The sequence below is a fragment of the Armigeres subalbatus genome, chromosome 2 (genome assembly GCF_024139115.2).
Source record: "Armigeres subalbatus isolate Guangzhou_Male chromosome 2, GZ_Asu_2, whole genome shotgun sequence".
Classification (NCBI taxonomy): Eukaryota; Metazoa; Arthropoda; class Insecta; order Diptera; family Culicidae; genus Armigeres; species Armigeres subalbatus.
In genome coordinates, this window is record NC_085140.1 from 255811803 (window position 1) to 255829676 (window position 17874).

The 17874-nt window shown below is 40.7% G+C and overlaps 1 protein-coding gene across 1 annotated transcript; it reads left to right on the plus strand.

The window, feature by feature from the left end:
• The first annotated feature begins 3820 nt into the window (after positions 1–3820).
• Positions 3821–17585, plus strand: LOC134212099 (uncharacterized). Its single transcript, XM_062689639.1, has 3 exons — positions 3821–4546; positions 16120–16958; positions 17025–17585. Exons 1-3 carry the CDS (start codon positions 4109–4111, stop codon positions 17437–17439), a joined length of 1692 nt encoding a protein of 563 aa, XP_062545623.1. The 5' UTR covers positions 3821–4108; the 3' UTR covers positions 17440–17585.
• The last annotated feature ends 289 nt before the right edge of the window (positions 17586–17874 follow it).

Consider the following 17874-nt stretch of genomic DNA (forward strand, 5'->3'; position numbering starts at 1 on the left):
TCCGCAGCAACTTACGCTCAAACACTCTAAAAGCCGTTTCATGGCCGTATAAAGCCACCGGAAGAATGAGAGTAGTATACAGCGCGAATTTTGTCTTCGTTTGCAGACTACGGGACTTAATTACGGACGAAGTCCGTAATATATTTGCAATACGCCTTTCCACCTCGCGGGTAACATCATTATCGCACGTCACTAATGTCTCAAGATACAAAAATTCTTCTACCACTTCAAATTGTTCACCATCCAGCACCATTTCGCTACCACCACCACTAATGAACCCACGTTGAGTGCCAGCGACCATGTACTTCGTTTTGCTGGTATTAATCGTGAGTCCAATCCTCGCTGTCTCCCTCTTAAAAGGCACAAAAGCCTCTTCCACGGCACGGCGTTCAATCCCGATAATATCGATATCGTCCGCAAATCCCAGGAGCATATGCGATCTTGTGATAATGGTACCGCTTCTTTGCACACCAGCTCTCCTAATCGCTCCCTCGACTGCAATATTGAACAGTAGATTCGAGAGTGCATCCTGCTTTAATCCATCTAAGGTAACAAATGACATCGATATTTCATCCACAACCCTTACACTTGATTTCGATCCATCCAACGTTATACGAATCAGCCGTATCAGTTTCGCCGGAAAACCATGTTCAAGCATAATTTGCCATAATTCATTCCGTTTCACTGAATCGCCGCCTTGAAATCAATAAACAGCTGATGTGTCTGCAAGTTGTGCTCCCGGAATTTATCAAGGATTTGTCTCAGGGTAAACATTTGATCCGTCGAATCTGTTGAACAGAATACGGGACATAATTTTGTACGACGAATTAAGGAGGGTTATTCCTCGGTAATTGGCGCACTCCAGTCTGTGCTCTTTTTTAAAGAAAGGGCAAATGAGGCCGTCCAGTCTGCTAGCAGGCAATTCCTCTTCTTCCAAAACTTTCGACATAATATGGTGCAGAACTTCATGAAGCTGCTCACTGCTATGTTCAGCCGGGAGCTGATCCTCCCCCGCAGCCTTATTGCTTTTCAGCTCTTTAATAGCTTTTCTAATCTCATCTAGTACAGGTGGCTCCACAGCTTGTCCATCGTCGCTAATATTTATTCTGTTCACTAATGCACCGTCACTCCCAGTCTCGAAGTGTTGCTTGCACCTGGCAGGCACTTCGGTTTTATCTGTCAGCAATATTCGTTCTTTGTCATTGCACATGACGAGAGATGGCGATGTATTTCTCCGCACGCCATTGGCAGTATCATAAAACATCCGCATATCATTCTGCTCCATTTTTTCCTGCGCCTCGCTAATCACTTGTTCTTCATGTTCTTTCTTCTTCCTGCGGTGGGTTCGTTTTTCGGCTGCTCTTGCTTCCTTGTTCCGATCTCTATTCGATCGGGTACCCGACACCAACATCCGGCTTTTGGCAACGTTCGTGTCGTCTGTCACTCTCTGACACTCCACATCGATCCAACCCGCCAAAAAAAAACCCGCCCTGGGTCGCCTCTGTGCAGTGCCTACCAATTCTCGTGCTGTTGTGCTCAATGGTCCATGGATCGACTCCTATAGATCGTTGATGTTGTCGCTAACGTTGATTGCACTTATCCGTTCGTCCGATACTCCTTCCGCCGACAATCGTTGGATATTGTAAAGCATCGTTCGCTGTGATCTTTCGTTCGGTACAGTTGACAACCGTGATCGAATTTTACTGACAACGAGGTAGTGATCAGAGTCAATGTTCGGACCTCTGAATGTCCGCACATCGTTAACATCCGAGAAATGGCGCCCATCCACCAGAACATGGTCTATCTGGTTGCAAGTTTCACCATTTTGGTGTCTCCAGGTGTGCTTTCGGATGTTCTTTCGTGCAAAGTAGGTGCTACTGATGGCCATCCCTCTGACAGCAACGAAATTTACTAGTCGTAGGCCTTTGCCATTTGCAGCGGAGTGAAGGCTCTCCCTACCAATTACGGGACGGAAAAAGTCTTCTCTACCGACCTGAGTGTTAGCGTCTCCGATAACAATTTTTACGTCATGCTTTGGGCACTCTCTATAGGCTTTATCAAGACATTCATAAAAAGTGTCTTTTACGTCGTCGGATTTATCGTTTGTCGTTGCGTAAACGCCTTTCCGCCGCCGCTGTGATAGATGTTATACTTGAATGCAGTGTTGGTCGTGGGGACCACCGCTCGGAATTCACATTCTCCGGATCTAGGCCATCGAACTTCTTGAATAGCGGCCACGTTCACTCCAACCTTTTGCAGTTCACGAGCCAGAAGGCTCACTCGTCCAGGTTCATTTAGGGTCCTGACATTCCAGGTATCGGGTACCAGGGTACCAGGCAGACGCTGTTTGAGTCGCACCTCCTGGTGAACAGACGCTCGAGGCGTACCTTCTCACTCCAGCTGATGTCAGAAGGACAACAGTGCCCAGGCTGCACTACCAGCTAAGTACACAACCCTTAGCTGACCGTCTTTGGCCATCGGACGACCCGTGGAAGCGTGAGATAGGAACTTGTGGGGACCAGAGCTCTGTTGGGCGCTCCTTTCTTAATATCAATCCACCATTTTGCAGCCCTATTTATTATTTACTCTAATAAAGGCCGGAGTGGCCTGCGAAGTAGATAAAAGTCTTCTCCATTCAACTTGGTCTATAGATACACGTCCTCTCTTGAGCTTCTTCCTATCATGTACATCCCCTTCGACGTGTTGATGACTAGTACACTCCGCTTTTCAATCTGATGTAGGCTTTTTTCATCTTCTCAAAGTTACGTGCCATAAATTCAATGTAGTCGGTGAATCCGAATAGCTGAATGGACTTCGTGAAAATCGTACCACTCGAGTAAATCCATGCTTTTTGTATTACTCCCTCCAAAGCGATGTTGAATAGCAGGCACAAAAGACTATCACCTTGCCGTAACCCTCTGGGCGTTTCGAAGGGACTCGAGAATGCCCCTGAAACTCGAACTACGCGCATCATCCGATCCATCGTTGCTTTGACCAACCATACCAGTCTAGTCGAAAATCCATGTTCGTGCATTAGTTGCCATTGCTCTGCCCATGATCGCATATTTGTAACACTCGCATTTTTGTTGTAAAAAGCCTGTGAATCGTTCGGAAAGCTCAATTTACTGCATCTAATCCCGCAACAGTAAAATAGGCTTCACTATCTTGCTTATCTGTGGTAAGCTGGAAATGATTGGGTTTGTGGACAGGATTGACAAACGATTTACAAAATCAACCAAAATGCAAATGTTCCAAATATGCGATAATGGGCAGTGCTGGTCTCGATCGGTTGTACCTATCATATGCCGCTTTGAAGACGTTTAATGGACATTAAAGCCCCATTTCATAGGTATGGAAAAGTAGGCCGTTTCATCACTCAAACACGAACTATAAACCAGATACCTTATGATCATGAATTCAAAAAAAAAATATAGTAATTTATATGTACAGTACTATGCGTAATGGATATATTAAACATGAATTCAAGCAGAAATGCCACATTTGAGCGTGTGGTATAAAGAAAAGGAACTTCATTCCTGTTCAATAAAATATCTGTGAATGATTCCTGTTTTGCTGTTATCATTGGTCAGTACAAACCTACTTATAAGTGGAATTGCAAAATCATTCACATATTTACCAAAGCGTAGCTTAATTAGCATAATCAAATTAATAGATGGACTCTAATTCCTTTTCTTTGTCAGAAATACATTTTTCGAAGAATGAAATAGCTGGCTGCGTTTGACAAACACTGGTTTAAATTATCAATTATCATACCTTTTCGTTATAAAGCCACTACGTATCAACCGCCACCATCATTCCATCAGTATCAGCCATCTCAAGTAGTTCAGCGCAAACGTTCCGTTTACCGTCCGGATTATATCCACCAACAGATCTCGGTCGTAACTGCACCGCACGTGACTTACACAGTGAAGAAAGTGATTGAGCGTTCTAAGTGAGCTCTAGCAGAGAATTGGAGTGAATTAATTTCTTGCCACACTATCCCGATTGCCGCATTTTGTCACCTTTATGGAGTCTGCTGTGGAACGTTATACGGTACCAGATACAGCCCGAGTCAGACAGCTAAGTCCGACGCAGTTGCACCAGGAGAATGGTGCCGAAAGCGGAAACAGATGAGCCCCGGACCGGGAAAAATGGAACCATCAAAACCAATGGCAGCACCGGCGCGAGCGGCCGCATCATCAATCCTCACCTGGTGCTGCTGAAGGTTTCCCTGTTCCTGATATTCGGGGCCACGTCGTCCCTGGTGCCCTATCTGACGGTGCACATGCAAAGCATCGGCCTGACGGTGGAAGAAATTGCAGCCGTTTATTTGACACTGCTCTTCACGACCTGCCTCAGTCCACCGATAACTGGATACATCGTCGATAGGTTCGGTCGGTACAAACCGGTTCTGATTGTTATACTGGTGTTGAACTTGGCGGCTCATCACTCATTGAACCTGGTCCCAGTTAGAGCACCGTGGATGCTGAGAACGCTGGAACCGGATGCAGTGCGGAACGGGATGAACAATGGAACTCTTACTTTGGTTAGTATTTATTCGCACAATTCGTGTTATTAACTACCAAGCAAAATTTTGATGATATGTTTGCTCTGGCTTTCTCAATTCCCAACTGAGTTGATTGAAATTTTCATAAAAAGTTTCAGAAGGATTAGAGTTATCGGATCAACGGTTTCGGATGTTTATGAAATCGCCATGAAGTCTGTTGGGTATGTGTCCATCGTGATGTTTTTTATTTATTTATTTTGATGCATACAACACAGACAACTTTATGACATGTCATGAACGAAATGTACCAACACCGGAAACAGTATCTTGACAGGAGCATAGCCATATAGAGAACATATATTTGACATGAATTATCGAGAGGTTCGTGCCTATATTTTTTCATTTCGATTTTTATTAAAATAGGTGGTAATAAAACTAGTTTGCCACGTCGTGCGATACTCCCGAGAATTCTTTCAGAATTTCTTAAAAAAGATTTTTAATTTATTGTGAACTACTTCGGTAAATCTCGACATCTTTTGTCAAGTAGTAGCTAAAAAGCTGAAACAGATATTTATTCATATAATATTACATTATTGAAAATGATATTTCTCTTACGATACCCGTACTTTTTTCAGATCTACACTATACAGTCTTCTGTTACCTGCGAACAAAATCTTAACAATGGCTGTTTGTTTTAATTAGTGTTCAAGTAATAATTTGAAAATGCTCAAACACTTGTGAAAAAAATTGAAAAAGCTCAAACACTGTGAAATCTAACATCTGGTATTTCAGCGAAAATTCATAAGAAACTCATCACGTCAAAGTTTGTGAGTAACGCTTTTCGATGGTTCCTAAGAAATTTTCTGAGGGAATTCCTGGCATCGAGTCTTTCCGTTCTGTTCGCTGCTCTTCTGCTGCTATCCATCGCTGTCTGCATCTGTTGAATAACTAATCCGAGCCACACTTAGGAGAACTGCCCCGGTCTCCATCTCACTGAACACAAATTCATCTCATCACGAAATAAAGAAATACGACACCAATTTCATCGCTTCTTTTTGTAAACATGCGTGCTCACTGCAGAAAAAATCACAAAAAAAAACAAATACCTTTCCATTACTTTGTTTTTGATATATTGTACCTTCATCAAGGAGTTAACTAAGTCCCGTTTAATTATTACATTGTCTTAGCATAGAACGTTTTGTCACAACTTTATGTATAATCGCCCCCTCTATTTTTCGGTAGGGGCTGCGGAATTTGAATTTATCCGGATACAAGGAACTATCGTGCAGTACTTTTTGGCGCCACTTCTATTCAATTTTCATTTTTGTTTGTTACAATATAATGTGTTCAAGTGATTTTTGTTAACAATTTCAGTTTTTTTTTTCATATTTACCTTTACATCAGCGATATGTGTTATTTAACTTGCCATACATGCATATTTAAATGTATACATTTGAGAATTTTAATTTTATAACCTACTTAACCTAACAGAATTGATAACCTAGTTATCTTTATCGATGAAATGAATTATTGGCAGTGGCTGATTTTCTACCCGCCGCTGTCACATCCAGGCGCTATAGTATATGCGCAAAATAGCCAGCATGAGTTAACCACCAGAAATTTGTATGGCGAAAGATATCTAACGCGGGTTTTCTCAAAATTAGGAACTTTTCATGAAAAACTATTTGGTACCGGTTATGAAGGATGGTGTCCGCTACTACGCCTACCAAATATTTTTTCGATTAAGGTGCTTAGTTTTGAGAAATCGAACCTTAGATGCCTTTCGCCATACTGATTTCAGAAAGTTAACTCCTAGTGTGCCGCTGTAAGCACGCTCAAAGCAGGCGATTCATTGTTGATGCTGTCATCTATTCGTTCTGCTATCGTTTTACACCCTGCGGCACGATGCAGGTTACTGATGATACGACTATTATATGGGGTAGGGGTCCTCCTTGGCCGTGCGGTAAGATGCGCGGCTATAAAGCAAGACCATGCTGAGGGTGGCTGGGTTCGATTCCCGGTGCCGGTCTAGGCAATTTTCGGATTGGAAATTGTCTCGACTTCCCTGGGCATAAAAGTATCATCGTGCTAGCCTCATGATATACGAATGCAAAAATGGTAACCTGGCTTAGAAACCTCGCAGTTAATAACTGTAGAAGTGCTTAATGAACACTAAGCTGCGAGGCGGCTCTGTCCCAGTGTGGGGATGTAATGGCAATAAGAAGAAGAAGAAGAACGGGGCTTCGACGATCGTTCTGAACAGTCGAATCTGAACCACTTGAAGTTTCTTTGCGCATTTCTGTGCATTTTTTCACACGTGCCCCAAACTAGCATGGCGTAGTTAACCACCGTTCTTCCGCGACAGACGAGACCGACTTCGAGTCAAGTACGAGAAACTGCACATGTTAGGCCTCTTTTAGAATACTGCAGTGTAGTGTGGGCTTCATATAAAAAATGTGAACCGCATCGAATCAGTTAAGAAACAGTTTTACTAATTGCGCTTCGAAAACTAGGGTGGACTTCTCTATCATTGCCTCCGTATGAGTCACGGTGTTCATTAATTAAATAGAAGAACTCAAAAAATGCAAGGAATTTTCAATGATAGCTTTCATGAACGATATTATCACGCAAAGAGTGGATAGTAGTGAAACTTTGGCAAATATTAATTTTTACGTTCCTATCTGTCCACTTAGAAAAAGAAGTCTATTTCATATCAATAATCGAAGAACAAACCATGGCATAAATGGCCTTGTAAATAGAATGATGTCATGTCATAATGCACATGGTGAAACAATTGATGTAACGATGAGTAAAACTGCCCTAAAAAAGTGTTCTTCTCTTAACAAATTAGGTAATGACAAAACTACACAAAGACTAGCTAATGGATCGACTCCGCTGTCTTCTTGTAGAAACGTAATTTGGCTACTTCCGAAATGGAAAGATATCGACATAGTTGATTATTTATCGTTTAAGATTGTTTTGAGTTCGAATCTGAAAACAGCAGCACTTAATGCTTCTACTTGGCCTAAAGGGATTAAGTTTCGGGAATTCAAAAGCCATTTAAATGAAACATGGAAACCTTAATTGTGAAATAAGTGCTTAGTCAATGTGTAATGTGATGATTATTTTTTATTTATCGTTGTATGTATTGAGTTGTGATGATGAATGTCTTGTTTTATTGTCAATTGTTGTTTATGGTTGTTTTATTCTTATCATGAATTCCGTGTAAATATTGTACACTATTTATTGCTGTCGAAATAGATTTAAGTAGTTCAATAAGATCAACAGTGATCAGTTGAATGTAATAAATAAATACAAATGAATAAAAGTAGTATGTTCGAGTTTACTACATTTTGAGTAGTAAACGTCACTTGTGGAACATGTTACTACACTACAATTTTCGAACATACTTGTATGTAGCATATGGCACAAGTTCGAAATTTTTTTTATTCATATCAAACTTGTAGTTTTCTCTGTGGACTTTATTTTTGAGTAGATACTACAAGCGTTGAGTTTTGCTACTTTCTTTTCATACGACCCAATAAGTATTTATTGTACTAAGTATAATTGGTCTACATTTGATTGGCGGCATATAACTAAAGTAAAATAAAGACAAAGCGTCCATCTTCTCCGTTACTAGGGAAGGGAAGGAAATGATGATATGACATCTACTTAACGAGAGGCCAGCGACTCACCGACGTCCAGGCTTGTCATTGATCACCGTCCATAGTCATAGTCAAACGATTTAGACCAATGTTTAACTTGCAGGATCATTCAATCGCAATAGGCTCGTTATATTACAAATCCGCGTTGTCAGAACGGGAACATTATTTGTTATCTCTGGTTTAGTTACGTCCCAGCCCATGTGCGATAAGACTCTTCGTTGAACGAGCCCGTCTCGTTACCACGGATGACGAGAACGATGTTTTTCAGAGAACGACGCGACCCTCTCTGGATACAAAAAGGACAGTCGCGAAGCTCAATGCAGTGAATAGATAAGCTACTGCATGAAGGCGAAGTTATCTGTGATCAGAGCTTTAAATAATCGAATATTTTTGGTGAAGCCCATCGGCCTTCTTTGTCACCCTCACTTCGTACATATTCATATTCGGCTGAACATTGACAATTTCCGATCAATTATCAGTCAGTGAGTATTTATTTAGATTTCGTAAACTAATAAATTACTGTAAAACTGAACACTTAAATGATGATTTCAACAATTACTTACATAAATCTGACCCCGACGTTAAGCTGAGGGACAATTTCAGTGCCAAAAGTAAACACAATAAAGGCCAATTATGTTTTCTTTAAACGCAGTGACCATTTTCAGTACCAATCAAATGAATGAATATGTGAAGAAGAAAACTGAGTAAGTCATTCTATGTTTTGAATAGTCATGCGACATTTGTCAATATTCGGTCCGAAGTTAATTCGTGAAGATGATTATTTCATGCTCTGCCTGTGATTTATTTGTCATATCATAGCATTATAGTGCACAACCTTCACACATCTAACTTGGTACAAATGCTAGCGTTTAAGCCATCAGATCTTGAGACTCTGAGTTCGATCCTTCAGTATATTTTTAATCAATATTTTTTACTGTTATTATTTTAAAAAAACTCGGCTTTCACTTTTCTCTCCTCGTTCAAAATATTTTGCAATACAAAAAAAAAGAGATCTCTGACCTGTTCGTGACGCTTTACTGAAGGATACCTATTGATCGATGCGATGCTGTCAGTGGTGGGTGTCTCGACTTACGACACGTGCACACCAGGGTAGTTCGTTGGCGGGCCCGCTTCTTCCACTCGCGAGTGCTGCTTCGAGGCCAACAATGGAGTGTGGCCGGCTATTGACGACCGGCTGACACCCCGGAAGTAGTGGTCCCTTTGATGGCCCGTAGATGCGCTGATGGGCTACAAGTCTTCGGACCTTCCCAGAGGCCACGCGACGTGCGTAACCCCCTACACCTACACGGACGAAACACCTTCGCTTGAAGATATTTGGTCCTTCAAGCAATAACACAGTACATTAAAATTTCGGTCCCATGGACTCTAGTCTAATAATATTCTAATATTTGTGTCGAAAATTTACCTTGACCTCAAGCAATTTCAATCACCGAATTCCGATTCGTAGGCAAATAAACTTGACCTTTCGTTAATCTACAGCAGGCTATTGTAAATATTCGGCAGCATTGGATGAAAGTGATGTTTTTTTTATTTCATTTTTTTTATTTTCTTCCTTCATTGAAATCGATCTCACATTCCCGAAGAGGGAGAGAAGTAAACAACAGGACGAACATCACCCAGTGCACTACGAATATGAAATTCACCACAGTCAAATGTACACACACGCTAACTTTCACCTACTCAGTGACTGAGTAAAATTGTATTGCTCTCTTTCTATCTCACGGAAAGTTTACTCAATTTCCGTCAAAAGCAGGACAACTCAAAAAAACAACTATGAGTAATTCTGCTTTTGACGGAAACTGAGTAAAATTTCCGTGGGAAGAAAAGAGATGGCAATACAATTTTACCTTTACCCTGCAAATAACAAAAAATCACCACGCGTTTGTATGGGCCACTCACATTCATGCAGTAACGCACGAACTGAACAGCCTGTCAGAGCGACTTGTGTTGGGTTGAATGGTGAATATAATGGGTGGTGCTGGAATGATTTTTTGGCTGCCCCACAGTCGCACTCACGACGACGGCGATGAGATTGACCGTAGAATATGCTGAGATCCATGTATTTCACTGCATTGACTTTGACATATTTCAACCCTGATCTACAGACATTGAACATTAAAATAGGAAACACTAACTCTCTTACAAAAACTCACATTTCTAGTAAAAATAAATATGCGCGTCCTTAACCACTTGGAAAACTCTCAAGAACTATGGGGTATATTATAAATTAACATTTATGTATACTATTGGAAGCTTTTTGCTTTTTACACTACTAACAATATAACTTGCGATTGGCTAGCAACTAGTACAATTTTGCTTCCACTATTTTCGGGACCAACGTCCGTTCACTATGCCGATCAACTCGAGAAAGAACGATACTCGTACTAAAAATAGATGACCTTTACCTTGGCCATTGCGTAACCGCGAGACTCCCACACATACATCTACTTCAAAATTTAGCAAATCATCTTTTTTTTCTAGACCATTGGCCATACTGTCCAATTCTGGAGCGGAGCGATGTGATCTGCTTCGCGATCCGTTAAAAATGGATGGTTCAAATTCTCGCCACCCATAGCGCTGCGGTCGATTAAAATTCTCATATTCAAATCTTATCCCTATTTGCAAGTGTTGGACCACAGATAACAGATATTGAGGCTGGCATCCGATACGTGTGTAAACATCCGCAACCGTTAATTCAAATGTATTTCAAATTGGGACCGCGTTTGGCAATCGATTGTAGATGGCGCAAGGATCATTTTTATTGAAAACGCAGCCCGAATGCAGCTGTCAAATACATTGTCTGCGTTCGACGGTTGTTAATCCGTTGCGTTCGTATGTACTGCCGCAATCAGTAGAGTAGATGGCAGTAGTGGGCCAACGTATAATAATTCCAAAGTTTACACAGGATTTTCAATAAAATTTGTTCTAGCCTAAATATCTGTTATCTGTGGTTGGACTTTCCACTCCTCGGGTTAAAAGAGAGCCGAAAGTCGCTCTATTTTAACCCGAGGAGTGGAAAGTCCAACCAATTTGTTTTATTTTAAACAATCACCTTCCTGTAACCTTGTTACAAATATCTGTGGAAGTGCTTAATGAACAATAAGCTTGCGCGGCGGTAATGTCCCAGTGTGGGTATATAACCCAAGTAGCACACATGTTGTCTTGAAGTTTTTATTACTCATATACGACCACATTCAGTCATATATGAGTTACTGCAACAAAATCGGTCTTAATTATGCTACTAGGGAATACCAATCAGAAGAAGATATTGGAGTTAAATGGAAATAAACATTCAGATAAGTTTACAATGTTATGAAAACTCATATGTGAATATGTACGTTATGTGGAAGATATTGATTTGAAAAATGTATTGGAGGTAACCACTTTCCCTTCGATGGGACTCGAACCCATGACCCTACAGTACGCTAGACTGGTGCTTTAACCAACTAAGCTACGAAGGACCTCCGTCGGCCTTCGCAACCTAGCGGCTACTGAACGAGTACTGTAGGGTCATGGGTTCGAGTCCCATCGAAGGGAAAGTGGTTACCTCCAATACATTTTTCAAATCAATATCTTCCACATAACGTACATATTCACATATGAGTTTTCATAACATTGTAAATTAACGTCCAAGTCGGGTGGTTTAATCCCCGGAAATAGGCAATTACCTTTGATTGAACTGATTCAGATAAGAGAAAAAACAAATATAATTAAAACAACACTTTTGTATGATGATGTATCGACACTCTTGTTTCATAAGGTGCCAATGTCGCAAACGTAAACAATGCCTTCCTGCAAGTTCCTCAACAGCTAGGACCGCTCCCAGCTGACAACCATATGGAACTTCTATAGAACGGAAGTGGAAAATACCGCCAGAAGTCTCTAATCTTCCTGAAATCAGCAGAAGAAGTCAATGTTTACGTTTGCGACTTTCGCCCTTTTGAAACAACAATGTTGATATGTTAAAAATTGTGTAGGGGAAGGTGGGTAGACTCGATCCCTTGAGAGACTTGATCTCTCCCTGTTTTACCGAGAACCAAAGTAGATTAGTTCTAACGTATTTCTTGTATAGATTTTGAATAGTCACACACAAATATTTGAATAACTTCTTTTAACATTAACCAAATACTTTCATTTTTTCACAGCACCAATTCAAAAATATGCAAAACAATTCGTACTGATCAAAATATGAACAATCTATAATAATTTTAGGATATTTGGATTTTAAGTTGTTGTCTCAATATGGGGAAACTTGATCTCTCATTAGTCACTCATAGAAAAATATGGTGAAAAAATTCAAAAAAATATAAATTTATTCTCAGGTGGCTAATTGTTCGTGTATTTTACAGATCTGATAAAAGGTTGGCATGAAAAAAAATATTTATTGAGTGGATATAATGAAAAGTGGATCAAGTCTCCTCAAGTTCTAAGATTGCATGGGCTTCGAATATCAAAAATCGTTCATGAATACGGTCAGTAAAACGTAAAATCTGCGTATTTTGAAGAAAAAAATATTTTAAAAATCATAAGGCAACGTTCTTCTTATATTAAAGCAAGTTTGTGGAGATGGATCAATGAATTATTGGCAGTGGCTGATTTTCTACTCGCCGCAGCCACATCCAGGCGCTATAGTATATGCACAAAATAGCCAGCAAGAGTTAACCGCCCGAAATTTGTATGGCGAAAGACATCTAACGCTGGTTTTCTCAAAATTAGGAACTTTTAATGAAAAACTATTTGGTACCGGTCATGAGGGATGGTGTCCGCTACTACGCCTACCAAATATTTTTTCGATTAAAGTGCTTAATTTTGAGAAATCGAACCTTAGATGCCTTTCGCCATACTGATTTCAGAAAGTTAACTCCTAGTGTGCCGCTGTAAGCACGCTCAAAGCAGTCGATTCATTCCTCCCGAATATTTCAAATTCGGTTTTTTACAGCACTCCAAAAAATTGATTATATAACAACAACAAATTATAGGCTGACGAATATCAGAAAAGTTAATTTATATATTAACGAATCAGCATTTTATGTGAAGCAAGGATTGATTGAAAAAATCGCGTCCCTTGTGATCCATAGCATAGAAAATTTATTCCAAATGGTAGCGAAAAGTCATTTTGTGGGCGTCGGCCCACAATCGTTATGAGTACACATCATATTTATACCCGTAACAGATCACAAATGGGCGGGGCTAACGGGCTTACTTTATTGAATACAAGAAAGCTGCTTTCCTGCGCGCGCGGGCTATTTTGATAGAGATTCTGCAGAGAGCGGTCGAATAAGATTTCACGCAGAGCGATCGCAGCGGAGCGGACACAGCAGCACGAAGGATCTGGTATGAAAGATTCAACGGAAACCATCGGACTGGTGGTGGCGTCCGTACCGATCCCGCGCCACCAGTGGCGATGCTGAAAGTGTATTCCCAATGGTGGTGTCTTAACGAAAAGTAATCGATAATATCAACACCAAGTGAAATTTTAACGCAAGGTTCCGACAAGCGTTTGGTTGCAGTTAGTTTATGGAAAAGTGCATTGGGGAAAAATGATTTTTCTCAGGACCAGCATTATCTGAACAGAAAGGGTTGATTGCAAAAATGGACTGTTTCGGTAGCATCACCGTGGTAGCTTATTTGCTGTTAGTGATTCCATCCATTCGAACAAACTTATTGCACCATCTTCCTGCGATACGCGTTTGTGAATGTGCTACCGAAGGGCAACTTTCTGTCGTTGCCAAACGATAAGTTCTGCACTTTGAAGAAAATTCATTTCAGATCAACCTTATCTTGTATAAAATGGTGGACCGGAAAGAATCGATTTCATTTTCAATGACTAGAAAAAATCAAATCTAAACTAACAGTAACAAAACCAAACAATCTTGCCAGAAAATTTCACTTTCCGCCGAGGACAGCCAAATTGATGAGAACGCCAACTTAGTGGAAAATGTCGTTTAGCTGCTTTAGTGTTTGAAATGGTGCATTATTAAAAATAAAGGATCTTTTCAAAATCGCCATTGGCCGGATAAATTCGAAAACATAACCCGAATAGTCTGTTTGGCTGGGTGAAGGTTTTTCCCAACGGTCAATGCCTCTTGGATAAATAGTTTTAGTCCTGAACAGGACTGTGGGTAATTAATTCTTGAAAGTCCCTCTCATTTTTCCATTGGCGCCATAGAAAACGAAACATCGTACATGGTCCTTCGAACCGGTTCATGTAGGAGCGCTTGCCCGGCTCCTGGGGGAATGTCGCTGGTTTCCAATCCTTGCACTACGTTGCATAAACTGAGTGCTCATTCGAGCGGATGGTAGCTATCTTGTGAGACTGTTAAATCCCACTCAAACTAGACACTTGGTGCAACCCAGTACAAAGGTGGAAATATTCTCGAAGTGGACTGTATTGGATCGGTCTCCGTTTGTGGACTTTTCTGTAGCACTTTGCAGCATTAAAAAGTCGGGTTTGTTGGTTTGGAAAAAATATTCTAATTAACTCTTGTTTACACACTTTCAGTCTGACGACTGGCAAAAATCCTTAATCCTACACCTTATTTATTTACAGAAGTTTGAGGTTACGCATTTTATTTACATCACTTACTCTCTAGAAGGCGGTGCCAATTTCGGCTTTACTATGTTGCGCTATTCGCTTATGCGTGTTTTCTATCCGCGCTTGGATGTTTGCTGTTATATACATACATGTACCTTAGACCTCTTCATGATTTCAAAAAGTATCCAAAATTCAACCGGTCAGCCCTGAATCACAATTCTTATGCTGAAATAAGCATCTTGTCAAATTTTCAGTTAATTCGGATAAAATTTTGAGGTGGCTCAAGTAAATTTAGTGTTTTGGGCTATTTTCAATTTAGAGAAAAAAAAAATATAACAAGAGATATAAACGCCAAAAACTATCGCAACAACCTCTATACGGAAACTTTTAGTGTGCTCTACAAGTCTTGTGAACATTGCGTTTCGTTCCGATCACGTTTCGACCACGTTAAAGTGCATAAAAACACTGTTTTTCCTAAAAGTCGTTATTCTACAAAATTCTTGAATTAATGACAAATTCGGGGGATCCCTGCTAGGCCCATGAGTAGAAAACCAATCACTTCGACAGTGAAGCTTTCACCACAGCCCTGGGGCTGGCAGCCAACACTGACAGGTGCTGACAGTCTAAGCGGGGATGTGCTGGTAGCTTTCCTATTACGCGCGTGCTACACTACCATGCCGAGGTAAGCCCTGCCTAGAAATGGCAAACGTCCGGTATATTGGTGAACTGTCGAAATTGTAGCTCTTCGTTCGCAAGTTCTGAACTCAAGGACAGTTTGGATGACCTAGGATATACCAAAACCATCATACCATGTCTCTTGATTTTCACAAGTTTTCTATCCAAGCTTGAAGCGACGAAAAAATCTAGAGTGGTGACTGTCCCAAATCCAACCATGTCTCTTGGTCTTTTGGAATATGTAATGGACATAGTTGAATACATATCCATGCTTCTAGTTCCGAAAAAATCTAACTTCGTGGATGCAGATCACAAGTTCTGAACTAGAGGACAGTTTGGATGACCCAGGATATCTCAAAACCATCTAATCATGTCTCTCGGTCTTTAGGAATATGTTATGAATATGGTTGAATACATATACTAACTTATAGTAACGAAAAAAGCTCGCATGGTAACTGTAGATCGCAAGTTCCGGACTCAAGGACATTTTGGATGATGTAGTACAATCCGAAAAAATATTTTTCAACTTGTTTTGTCAGTTCTTCATTATTATTAATCATAAAAACAAAGTGATACAGTTCGTTTCTGCAGAGTGTCGCATTCAAATTTGGACTGAATCTTCTTTGAAAATTAAATCATCTTGTGGACGAATTACAGAAAGTTTGAATTTCAATTACGTCTATATTAACTTTACCATATACTTTTTTTATTTTCAGGAAAACCCGTGCAACGACTTGGAGTGTCCAACGATATCATTTCTGGAGAAAAAGCTCAATGAAAAATGCACAACCGGTGCAGGCAATTCATCTCAAATAGAAATGATTGTTTCTCATTTAGAGGAAAGAATTTCTTGTGGGCTGTTAACAATTCCAATCTGCATTTCTACACACCCAATAGACGAAGGAAACTCATCATTCTTCATACAATGCCGCAACACTGTCGAGTACGACCAAACATTCTGGTACTATCTCCTGATTCGATTCATTTCCACCACAATGCTGACAGCCACTTTGACGATCACCGATCCCATCGCTCTGGCCATGATTGAGCAGTACGGAGGAGATTTCGGACGGGAGAAACTATTCTCTAGCGCTGGAATGGCAATTTTCACTCCCCTCACAGGTCTCATGATCGATCACTATTCCAAAGGTTCCAGCAGCACGAACTACACACCAGCATTCTACACATACGATGTGCTTCTTGGACTTTCCCTGATAGCAGTGTTTCTACTTCCGGTTGGAAAGAAACGTCCCTCGGAAAGCATCATGCAGCATTTGTGGGAAATACTGCGGCTGCCACACGTGCTGCTGTTCTTGTTCTTTCTGTTTTTCCTGGGAAATTTCTGGGGATTCATCGAAAGCTATATGTTCGTAATCATGAAAGAAATGGGATCCCCAAACTATCTGCTTGGTTTGACCTACACCGTTGGAACGGTGACCAGCATTCCGATGATGTACCTCACGAAACCAATCACACGCTGGGCAGGACACGTCAATCTGCTGGTGTTGGCATTTTTTGCACACGCTACCAGAATTCTCGGTTACTCTTTCATGGAGTAGGTATTGGTTAGATGATTGAAGGCTACCACCTCTAAACACCAAACTTTTTTTTTGTGTTTCAGGAATCCGTTCTGGTGTTTCCCGGTGGAGCTCAACGAGGCGATATCCTGTTACTTCATGTGGGTGGTAGCTACGATGTATTGTACCGTGCTCGCACCGAACAGTTTGGTGGCCACTTTGATCGGGGTGTCCGGAATGGTTCACTTTTGTTTGGGTAAAGGAATCGGTGCCTTTTTTGGAGGCTATCTGATGGCACAGTTCGGAACCAGGATGGCATTCCGCTACATGGGATACATTGCTATAGTTTGTGGATGTTGCTATAAATTCCTTCATATTGTCTGGCTGAAAAAGTACGATAAACACCAAGCTACCGAAGTGGATGATATTGGGAAGCGCGGTGACCAAGAGAGGAGAATATCGCTAGTTCCCAAGTTCAGTCAGTTTGGAAGTGTTCCTGTGCTAAATGACCAGAGTTAACCTCCATGAACATGCAAGTAAGGAACCTGCTGAAGTTCCCAAAACAAGCAAGAACGATTAAGCAAGTGGGCTCGATATCATTTAGTGAGCTGATCGCCTTGAGTGTTCTGAAATAATATGTACATCAATCAGTAAACCAAAGCCAACACGCCAATGTTTTTTATTTCCTAGTTAAATGCACTTGTTTCACCATATCAGCCATTGTCTCATTGCCCTTTTGCCCTTTAGGTGTTTTGGAGCGAGTGCTAGTCTTTCGGTATGACTTGGTTGTATAAAGAGAAGGCAAATAACATATTAATAGTGTTATGAAAACTCATATGTGAATATGTACGTTATGTGGAAGATATTGATTTGGAAAATGTATTGGAGGTAACCACTTTCCCTTCGATGGGACTCGAACCCATGACCCTACAGTACGCTAGACTGGTGCTTTAA